At 57.8% G+C, this 10,863-nt stretch overlaps 1 protein-coding gene across 7 annotated transcripts in view; it reads right to left on the bottom strand.

Annotated features, from left to right (window-relative positions):
* Positions 1-488: 488 nt before the first annotated feature.
* ARHGAP23 (Rho GTPase activating protein 23) overlaps positions 489-10,863 on the bottom strand; it is a 70,441-nt gene continuing 60,066 nt past the window's right edge. For all 7 annotated transcript variants that reach the window (XM_045889027.3, XM_064582725.1, XM_054510831.2 and 4 more), the window contains 4 exons: positions 8,251-8,292; positions 7,602-7,698; positions 5,461-5,492; positions 489-1,721 (listed from right to left, as the gene is read on the bottom strand). In XM_045889027.3, the coding sequence (XP_045744983.1) occupies positions 639-1,721; positions 5,461-5,492; positions 7,602-7,698; positions 8,251-8,292 (1,254 nt within the window). In that variant the 3' untranslated portion in view covers positions 489-638. The remainder of the gene's footprint in view (positions 1,722-5,460; positions 5,493-7,601; positions 7,699-8,250; positions 8,293-10,863) is intronic.

Below are 10,863 nucleotides of genomic sequence, written 5' to 3'. Positions count from 1 at the left end.
AACCCTGGTAAGAGTCTCAGTCCTGCCTCCGTGGAGCGGCCCTAACTTCCTTCCCTGGCTCCGACAAGCAGCAGAGGCAGGATCCCTGGAGGCAGCAAGGGCAGGGCGCCCTGGTGTGCGTGGTGGGGCAGGAGTGGCAGCAGTTGCTACGGAAACGCCTTCTGACAGTGACTCGTGCACTGGCCCACAGGCCCCTCTCCCCTGGGGACACCACCCAGCTCCATCTCTTCTCCCCTGGCATACAGTCACCCCCTTCCCCTCGGCGAGGAGCTGGGAGCTAACGGACAGGGGCGGGGGAAAGAAGCCAAGAGCCAGCATCACCCTGTGTCTTTCCTTTAGTCTGAGGCTTGGGGGTTCCCTATCCACACCCCACGGCCAACAAGGGTCTCTAAGTGCAGACACAGAAGGACCCACTCCGCCACACAGCCCCCAGCAGCCTGTCCCCTCTCGTCTCCGCCCCCTACCCCTTCCCTCCGGGGTCCCCTCCCTCCCACCGCGCGGCCAGCCGGGCCTTCTCGCCTGCCCGCCTACTACCCACCCCCGCACACAAACGAGGGAGGCGCGGCCTGCAGCGCCAGACGCGCCGCGGGGCGAGAGGAGGGCGTGCGAGCCAGGGAAGACTGGGGCAGGGCGGCCGGTCACAGACACTGGTGGAGGCGGGAGGCGGCCGAGCGGCGCGGCGGCTGGCTCTGCAGGGGCCCCGGGTCGCCGGGCGGCAGCGAGGCCGCGGACGACGGGGCCCGCGCCTTGGTGGACTCCAGGCTGCTGAGGCCCGAGTCCTTGTTGTCGCTGTGCGCCCGAGGGCCCGCGGGCTCCGGGGGGCCGCCGCCGCCGCCCAGCTCCTTCCACTCGTTGAAGTTGAGGTCGGTCAGCGGGCTCTGCACCACCACCGTGTGGCGCCGCCAGCTGCTCCGGCGCCGCCGCGTCTCGGGCGACAGCGGCCGCCGCAGCCGCACGGCCAGCATGTCGTCGGCGGTGCCGCGGAGGCGCAGCCGCAGCGCCTCGATGCGCGACGGCCGCGAGCCCAGCGCCGCCGCCGCCGCCGCCGCCGCCGCCGCCAGGGGGCGCAGCGACTCCTGGCTGCTGGACGAGGCCGAGCCCGGCGGCTCCGCGGCGCGGGGACCGCCCCTGCCGGCGCCCGCGCCCGCGCCCGCGCCCGCGCCCGCGCCCTCGGCGTCCGGGCGGCTGCGGGCCAGGCGGCGGCGCGCCAGGGTGTCGCAGGGCATGAGGCGGTGCGAGCTGAAGGACGGCCGGCGCGCCGGGCGCCCCCCGGGCCCCGCGCCGGCCTCCGTGTCCGTCTCCACGTGGCTCAGCTCGCTGCGCTCGTCGTCCGCCTCGTCCCCCGCGCCCGGCCGCCGGCCGCCCGCGCCCGAGCACACGCTGCGGTCCATGGTGGACAGGGTGGAGTAGCCCGAGACGATGGAGCGCGTGTCCGCGGCCGGCCGCTCGTCCGGCGCCGCCGGGGGGCTGAGGCGGCCGGCGGCCTCGGGGGGGACGGCGGCGGCGGCGGCGCCCGGCAGCGGCCCCTGCGGCTGGTCCCGCGCCCCCGGCGCCGGCGCCCCCGCCTCGGGCTTGTGCGCCTCCTGCTCCGAGTCGTCGTCGGTGCTGCTGCCCAGCCCCCGCGCCTCCCGCCGCTTCTTCCGCTTGCGGTTGACCGCCGAGATGAAGGAGATCGCCAGCATCTCCCGGGCGTACGGCTCCTTCTTGGGGGCCCACGAGCCCTGCGCGGGAGACAGGCCAGAATGCAGGAGGCGCCTCCGCACCGCGCCCCCGCCGCTCCTCCCCGACGGCTGTGCCCGCGGCAGCGCCACCACCCACCCGGCCCCACCGGGGGGCCGGCCAACCCCGCAGCCCCCTCGGCAGCCGCTCTGGCCTCAATCCAGAGACTCTCGGCTCTTTCCTGGGAGCTGGGCGCCGGTCCCTCACCTCCGCCCACCTTCCGCTCCATTCCCCATGCCCAGCGCTAGCGAAAGCCTTTTAGACACGGCTCTGGGGGTAAGAGTCTCTCAACAGGGAATACACTTGACAGTTTGAACCCATTTCACCTAGACTGTCCCGGGTGATAACCACCAGATCCTGGCGGGGACCTCCCTCCGACCGCGGCTTCTACCCCTTCCATCTCCACTCACCCCCACCTGGGAAACCTGCCTTTCCACCTACTCCGTATGTATGGGCCTCTCCAGGGCAATAGGCCCAAGTTCACTTCCCTTTCCCACTGCAGCCCACGGCGGGTGTTTCAGCCAATCCACCAGCGCGCCACCCACAATCCGCATCCCCACATCAATGCAGCCGTCAGCTCTGCCGCCAGGAGTGGCCACACGATCCTGCACAATCCGATGGTCTGGATGGATGCTGCTCCCAAACACTGATTTCCAACCCCACACTGGGCACCTTCCTGCCCCGTTCTCACTGCTCAGCCCTGTGGGTGTTTTCTTGTGCTAGCCTTCCCGGATGCCCCAGCCGAGCCCACGCTGCCCATCACCGGCCAACACCAAACTCCCCCTTGAACTCCAGAACTCTTCTTCCAACCGCAAGACCCTCTCAAGCAAGGTTTCTGCAGGCACCCGAAATTCACCTATCTGCAACTGCACTATGCCCCCACGCCCTGCCCCAAACCACCTGCATGCACGTTCCCCATCTTAAGGTGATTCTCTGCCTCCTCCCTCTCCCCTGCTTCTTCTCAATGCCCCTGAAGTGACTCGCAAAGCCCGCCCATCCTCACCATCGTCTTTTCAGGCCCTCACACGGCCTTTTCTGGGCCTTTCTGCCCTCTCCTGATAGGACTCCCTGCCTCCACTTTTGCCTTACCCCAGTCCCTCCTCCCCTAGAGCAATCAGTCCTTCTAAGACTAGGTGGGAATCTGATCACCTCCAGACTCTGCAGGGCCCCTCCACCCCCACCAGGATGAAGCTCAGACACAGGGCCCTTCACAATCTGGTCCCAACTTTCCCAGCCTATGGCCCTCCCTACCCCAACCCCAACCCCAACCCAGCCTACACTCCGGCCAGACTCACCTGCATTTTAACACTGGCAGCCCTTAGCCACCGCCCCCCAGCCCACCCTATGTGCTGGGTGTGCTCTAAATCCTACTAGGCCCAGCTGAAACATGGCAGCCTCCGTGCGGCCGCCTCCCAGCCCTCGCCTCGCCCTTTGAAAACACAGCTGCACCTGCTCTTCTCCCATCAGGATAGGTCTATTTCCACGTCATCTGCATCAAACTCTGAGCTCCTTGAGGGCAAGGTCTGTGGCTTATTTGTGTTTGCATCCATGACCCCTAGCTCCATGCCTGGCACCTAACAGGTGCTCAATAAATGTTAAGTGAAGGACACATGGGTGAATGCAGTCCCCTCAACACAGGAAGCCCTGCGGAAGCAGAGGCTGAAACTGCTCCCCCTGCTGGGCTGGAATGGCCTGCCCTGTGACCCCTCCTCACAGGCCACCTGGTTCAGCCACAGCGTAATACTGAATGGAGACCCAGAGAAGCCTCGCCCCTGCTATCTACATACTCTCTCTCACATCAGCTAGTTCTGAGAAAGGTGACACACGTCAGGGAGTCAGGATTCAGAGGCACGTGGCTCCCGGGCCGTGGCTGGCAACACGGCTCCCAAAGGCAATCCTTGGAGTTGTGCAATATGGGGGCTCTGCTGTGATCTCCCCGAGGCACAGGGTGGCCAGTGCCACTTTCTCGTCTGGCCAATGCTCTCGGAGAGACTTGAGAGGCCACTAGGACCATCTGATCGAATTATCCTCTCCTCCTGCTAGTTACAGAAGCAGTGAGGTCATGATGGTCCCTTCCAGGAATGCAGAGGTCAGTACGTGCACAGAAAGGTCAAGGGGTCAGCCCAGGAGAGGCTATGGAAGCCAGGAGGCTAGCAGGAGCAATGGGTGGAAGTAACATGGAGCTAGGTGCAGGTCACTATAATGAACTTGCTCCCTGTCACAGCAATCTTCTGATGGAGTGAGCGCCCTGCCCCACAGGTGTGCAGTCAGAGGTTCTATGGAAAGGTTGCAGGAACCTCTGTCCCAGACTAAAGCAGCCTTCTTTCTTTCTGCCCAGTACACTCTTCTTCTTTTTCTTTCTTTCTTTCTTTTTTTTTTTTTTTTTTTGAGAGAGAGAGCGAGCATGCAGGTAGGGAGGGGAGGGGAGGGGCAGAGGGAGAGGGAGAAAGAGAATCCCAAGCAGGCTCCACGCCCAGCACAGAGCCCACCACGCGGCTCTATCTGACGACCCCGAGATCATGACCTGAGCCGAAATCAAGAGTTGGATACTTCACCGACTGGGCCCCCCAGGCGCCCCGAACCCCCACTATATTCTTCTGATATATAATGAGCATCTACTTGGTGTTGGGCACACTGGGCTCACTGGGACCTGGCCAGTGCTTGGAGACCCAGACCGAAATGAGTCCAGTTCGATCACCAATGTTTAGTGATTTCACCCACTACTACAGACAGAATTGTGTCCCCCTCCCCGAAGCCATCTGCTGAAGCAAGCCGGGACCCCCGTGTATTTGGAGATGGGGCCTTTGGCGGGTAATGCAGTCATGGCCTGATGGTGGCATTGGTGTTCTTACACAAAGAGACACCAGAGAGCTGGTGCTGTTGCTCTCTGTCTCTGCTCTATGAGGACAGAGCGAGAAGGCAGCCATCCACAAGACAGGAAGAGAGCTCTCAGCACAAACTGACCATGCTGACACCTTGATCTGGGACATCTAGCCTCGAGAACTGTGAAGAAATAGATGTCTGTTGTGTAAGCCACCCAGTATGTGGCATTTAGTTACGGCAGCCCGAGCTGACTAAGACAACTCCCTTGGCCATCCAGCTCTAAGAGTTGGGCAGCCGTGCTCGCCTAATGGCTCTGTCTCAGAAGGCAGGCTCCAGAGCAGCCAGGACTAGCTGGCTGTGAGAGCTGGTTCAAAGAACCAGCTTTGGTTTCATTGATTTTCTTGATTGTTTTCAATTCATTGATTGATGCTCTTGTCTTTATTATTTCCTTCCTTCTGTTTGCTTTGGGCTCTCCAAAAAGCATAGTTATTGTAGCAGACGTATCTGGCCATTCCCATATCCCCATAAATGGGGATAAATATCAGGCCCCATTTACAGATGAGGAAGCTGAGGTTCACAAAGAGGTTAAGCAACTTGCCCGATGTCCCGAAGCTACTGAGTGGTGGAGCCAGGACTCAGTCCCAGGACTGTGTGTGCTTCTGACCACTGGGCACGCTGCCCCCCGGGCGCCTAACTCCCAAGCCAGATCCTTCTCTTCCCCCAGACGCCTCCCGAAGCACTGCCAAGGTGAGTAGCTTCTCTGCTGACCTCATACGCACATTCCTTCCCACCTGCCTTCCCAGTGACCAGCAACCTTCCTCAGGGCCACGGGCACTTCTCCCAATTCCCTTGACCAAAAAGCAAAGAGCAGGCGGGCCTGGACAGGGATAAAGCCTTCAGAATGGCTTTGGCACTCACCTTGGACTTGGCTGAACTGCAGGTGGTGGAATCTGTTGGGGAGAGCGAGAAAGAAAAATGAAAGTTAAATTGGGGCAGGAGGAGGCTGTCTTGTGAACACGATTCCCTCTCCTCGGAGGCTTCAGAAACCAGGGAGTTCAGACACCTGAGATCTCCCCAGGCCCTGGGAGTGTGAAGGGCTTCTGATGTCATTTCCTGTGGGACAGGGATGGAGCGGCTAATGATGTCAATCACCACTTCCTTTGGGGGCAGGAAGTGACATCAGGCTGCCAGTCCCTAGACCCTCGTTTGCCAGGGTCAAGGGCAAGCGGTGGGGGGGGGGGGGCTTTTCTTTGGGCCTAGTTCCTCTCCCCTCCCCTCCCGTCCCTGTTACTCTGAAGCACTGGAGAGAAAATGCCAAATATCAGATGCAGTCCACAGAAACCACAATGAAACACAGCAAATCACAGATGCTCTGAAGGAATGGAGACCACACAGTGCAGAGACAGGTGGGGGCCCTACATCTACCTCCACCCCACCCCAACTCCAGGACAGGAGGAAGACGACGGACCCTGTGTAGGATGGGGTACAGGGGCGGACAGCAGGTGGGCGGGACACAGGAGGTAGAGTGGGCTGGTGATTTGGGCCTTGCTAAGCTCCAGCTCCAGACTCCAGCTCAATCTGCCCTGATGGGGCAAGGCCCCTGTTTATTACCAGAGTTATGAAGAAGAATAAAACTTTTACATCCGTGGGACTTGGGTCCCACTCCCTTAATATCATTGGGGTGGAGAAGGAACCAGAAACCAATCCTGGCAGGGTCTTCTCCAGGCTGATCTAAGGACCTCCCGGGGTCTGATGGGGCAGTGCGCGGGCACAGTTAATCCACACTCTCTGGCAAGCAAGTGAGTCCTCCTCCCCAGCCCTCCCCTGCACACAGTGAGAAGAGCAGATGGCCGACCACACAGTGAAACACACGGGGCAGGGGTGCGGCAGCAGGTGATTAGAAGAAACGGGGGGCTCCTCTCTGCCACCCCCTCCCACCTTGTCCTCTGGCCCCCTCCTCAGCCTGCCTCTGGGAACTAGGGGTGCTGTGGAATGCCTCCATCAGAGACAGGAGCAGCAGTCAAAATACTAAGGGGAGCTCCTCCATGGGGCGGGCCAAGTTAGTGCCTTGAGCCAAGAAGGGACTGCTCTGGGCTACTCTGTTCGAGGCTCTATGCCCAGAAACAGGACTAAGGGGCTGAGTGACCAGGGGCTCTGGTTTCAGATGCGGGAAGAGCCAGCCCTCGGAGGCAACTGAGGCAGGAGCTGCAGCTATAGAGGGGCTTCTGGGGGTGACGTCACCCGTGTCTAGATAGGCTGGGTCCTCCTTACAGCCAAGCCTTCTCCTGTCCGGATAACCTGAAGTGGCCGGGCTCGGCACAGAGAGAAGGCCAGAGTCTGGGGACTGTGGGAGGCAGCCTGTGGTGCCCAGACTTCCTGGCAAGGGGATAGGATCTGCCTCCAACAAACCTCCTTCCTCCCGAGAAGGGGCTTTCAGATGGGAGGGTTAGGGTGGGGGTAAGCTGTTAACAAGCGTGGGGAGCTGGTATGTCACGTCGAGGTGCTCACAGCCCGGGACCTTTCTGCCTGCCCCTCGGGCCTGCCCAGCCTTCTTATAATCACCCGCCACTGTTAGTGACCGAGGCCGCAATGCCACACTGTACCCTTTAAATCTCCAACAGGTCCGCTGGAGGAGGGGAAGGAGAGAAGAGAGGGGCAGGGTCCAGGGGCGGGAGGAGAGCACAGGGAAAAGAGAGAGGAGGGTGGAGGGGTGCAAGGAGAAAAGGAAGAAAAATTAAAAAGAGGAAATATGCCCAGAAGGACACAGCCCGTGAGAAACAAAAAGCTCAGGAAGGAAACCAGTGAAGGAGGGCGAACAAAGCCCCTACCCAGCCCCGGGGTCCGCTGAGCAGACAAGGAGGCGGGCGCATAGGCAAGCCGGACCTCCCTAGAGCGGAGAAGGCCCTGCCACAGCCCAGTCTTGGTGGTGGGGGGCAGGGAAGGGCCCCACTGGGGCACAGCAGGGAAGCTGGGCATCTGACCAGGCATCTGGGACCCTGGGGAATGCGGATCCCACCCCCACCCCCACCCCCCACCCTTTCCCAAGCCCCTGCACTCACCTGAACCTGGGTCACCAGGGGGCACTGTCCTGCCAATGTTAGGCAGGAGGTACTCAATGTTGGGCACTGACTGAGGCTCCTTGTCATCCACAGGAGTCTGCAAACAGGAGGAGGGTCAGCCAGCATGCCCTCAGAGGGCCAGACTGTGGATCCTGCAAACTGGGGTAACCTGAAGGCAGGGCCCATGACTCCTCCATCAGACCAGGGCTCACCAGGGCAGCTGCTGTCTCTCTCATAAGTCAGGCACTCTTGAGGGCAGGTCCCACATGTCCCCCATTAGACTGTTTTGTGCCTCCTCCAACACCTTGATTGAACCCCCAAAGGCTGGAGCTCCTCCCTCAGCTGAAGGCAGGAGCTGTGTCTCCCCCATCAGACTGGACCTTCCTAAGACCTGTATCCTCCAGATAAGACTTGGACTCAGTTTCTCCCCCCTTAGACTGGGGGCTCATGAAGGCAAGGATTGTGTCTCCCATTAGATTAGAGGCTCCTGAGGAGAGGGTCTATGTTTCCTCCATCAGACTGGGAAGCCCCAAAGACAGGGACCTTCCCCCTGCTTGAGTCTTGCTGCCTGCCCCCTCCCAGCCCCCAGCCTGGGAGGAGGGCCCACCTCAGCTCAGACCCAGCCCCGCCCTCCCTCTGCATCACTTACTCTCTCTCCCTTGTCCTCATCATCGCTGAAGAACCAGTCTGACTGCAGAGGAGACAAAAGGAAGTGAACTCAGTGTGGAAAGGGGCTGAGGGAAGACAGAGACACAGGCTCCTGACCTGCATAGTCCAGAAGACCCCACTCAGACGCCAGATGGAGCGGGGCAGGAGGGGGCACCAAGAGGTGAGGGTCCCCCCCTCTATTCAACAATCCCCATCTGCACCTGGTTACTAGAAGTCCCCAAGGGAGGTTGATGAATCCCAGGACCCAACTCCACAGGCTATGAGAAACCTGTGGGGAGAGAAAGGACTGGATCCCAGTGTGGGAGGGAAACGCAGCCTGGACTGGGAGGGGGCTGAGGACTGGTGGAGGGCCAGCTCAGGGAGAGCTTCTAGGCCTGTCTGTCACTAGACTCTGTACAGTGTGCATCACGGTGGATCTCTCCCAACCGCAGGCCAGAAGCGGGAGGGTGGGGGTGGGGGGCAGCAGCGCCATCTAGTGCCGGCTGGGGTGACTGCAGGGAGAAGGCCAGTCGTGGCTGCCAGAGCTGCGTACCCCTCCCCAGCCCTGGGCACCACACTGCCCTGGGGCGGCACCCCCTCCCCTGGCCAGGAAAGAGAAGTGCCTGGAGGGAAGTGTTAGGAGGTTCCCCGAGGGGCAGGCAGGCAAGGGTTTTCACATAAATGTCAAACAGGATAGAAAATAAAGTAAAAATCCCACTCTTAAATACATTTTGTGAAATTTGAGAATCTTAAAGATAAAACCCTAAAAGTTTTCTGAAAAACAAAAACAGATTGCTTGCAAATGAGCAAGTATCAGCTGTAACTAGAACTTTCGGCAGCAGCAGACACAAGAAGACAATATTGTCACTGTATTGCTGGACTACAAATGCAAGAATCTGGAACCTAGGATTTTATACCCTGCTAAACTCTCACTTTTGAATGTGAACTACAGCTATTCTAAGACATCAAAAAGCTTACTGCACAAAGACTCTCTTAATTGTGTACATGAGCTCATAAAGAAATGACTCCAGGGTGGAGCAACAGGCTCTGAGAAGTAAGGATGGATAGTAGCGTAGAAAAGTCCATTGTCGATCCAAGCAAGGATACTCACACACATATACAAATACACACAAAGTATCTCCATGACGCCGTGGATTTTGAACGCAGAGGGAGAAACCTCTCTGCGTATGAGTGAGAATACACAAGGTACTTGGCTTTTAGATGTGGTGGAAGGAAGACAATGGATATTGATGAGTTTAGAAATTGTCAGTGAAAAGGAAACGTAAGTATGGGCTGTTATAATTGTATGATTAAACACAGTATGGACTTTATAAATTGTGTAATTTTCACATCAGGAAAATAAAAGTCAGTTCATCCAAAGCAAGGTAGGACAGACTGAAGAGAGATAAAATGAAAATGGGGTAAAGAGAAAATGACATTTAAGATAGCAGAGATAAGCCCTAACAGTACAGAAATTAGAATCAAGCAAATGAGCTAAGCTCACTGACTGAAAATTAAAACACACAGAGGGGTGCCTGGGTGGCTCGGTCGGTTAAGCGTCTGTCTTCGGCTCAGGTCTTGATCTCAGGATCCTGGAATTGAGCCCCATGTGGGGCTCCCTGCTTAGCGGGGAGCCTGCTTCTCCCTCTCCCTCTGCTGTTCCCCCCTGTGCTCTCTCGCTCTGTCTCTCAAATAAATAAATAAAATCTTAAAAAAAATAAAAATTAAAAATAAAACATGCAGCATATTTGGGGCGCCTGGCCGGTTCAGTTGGTAGACGGTGCAACTCTTGATCTTGGGGTCATGAGTTCAAGCCCCACGTTGGGCATAGAGATTACTTAATAAAATAAAATACTGTTTGTTTAAAAATAAATAAAATAAGCAGGGAGAAAGTTGGTTTGGAAGGACACATATCAACCTATTAGAGTGGGTCATTATGGGGGGGCAGAGTGGGTAGGAATGAATGGGGGAACAAGGAGACTTGCAGGTTGATTATGACCGTGTCCCATGAACCTCAGTTATTATTCATCACAATCGGGCATATTATTAATCCAAATAAGTAGCACAGAAGAGAAACAAGAAAGAAAACAGAGAATAAGAAATAATGCAAGATCTAGGAGTGCCTGGGTGGCTCAGTCGGTTAAGCATTAACCTGCCTTCAGCTTGGATCCTGGGATTGAGCCCCGCATCAGGCTCCCTGCTCAGCAGGGAGTCTGCTTCTCTCTCTTTCTCTCTCCCTTTGCCCCTCCCAACTCCTGCGCGCATGCGTTCATGCACACGCGAGCTCTCTCTCTCCATCTCTCTCAAATAAAGAAATAAAATCTTAAAAAAAAATAATGCAATGGGGCGCCTGGGTGGCTCAGTCGTTGGGCATCTGCCTTCAGCTCAGGTCATGATCCCAGGGTCCTAGGATCGAGCCCCGCATCGGGCTCCCTGCTCTGCGGGAAGCCTGCTTCTCCCTCTCCTGCTCCCCCTGCTTGTGTTCCCTCTCTGGCTGTCTCTCTCTCTGTCAAATAAATAAAAATAAAATCTTTAAAAAATAATAATAATGCAAGATCTAAAGTCAGTCTTCTCAGGCTCAAGTTCACCTCAGGTAAATGACCTCTCTGAGTCT

Source organism: Mirounga angustirostris, unplaced genomic scaffold (assembly GCF_029215605.1).
Source record: "Mirounga angustirostris isolate CCGP_5_RB_7025 unplaced genomic scaffold, mMirAng1.0.hap1 SCAF_17, whole genome shotgun sequence".
In the NCBI taxonomy this organism is placed as follows: domain Eukaryota; kingdom Metazoa; phylum Chordata; class Mammalia; order Carnivora; family Phocidae; genus Mirounga; species Mirounga angustirostris.
Note: the sequence above shows the minus strand (reverse complement) of the source record. Positions and strands in the feature narration are given on the sequence as shown.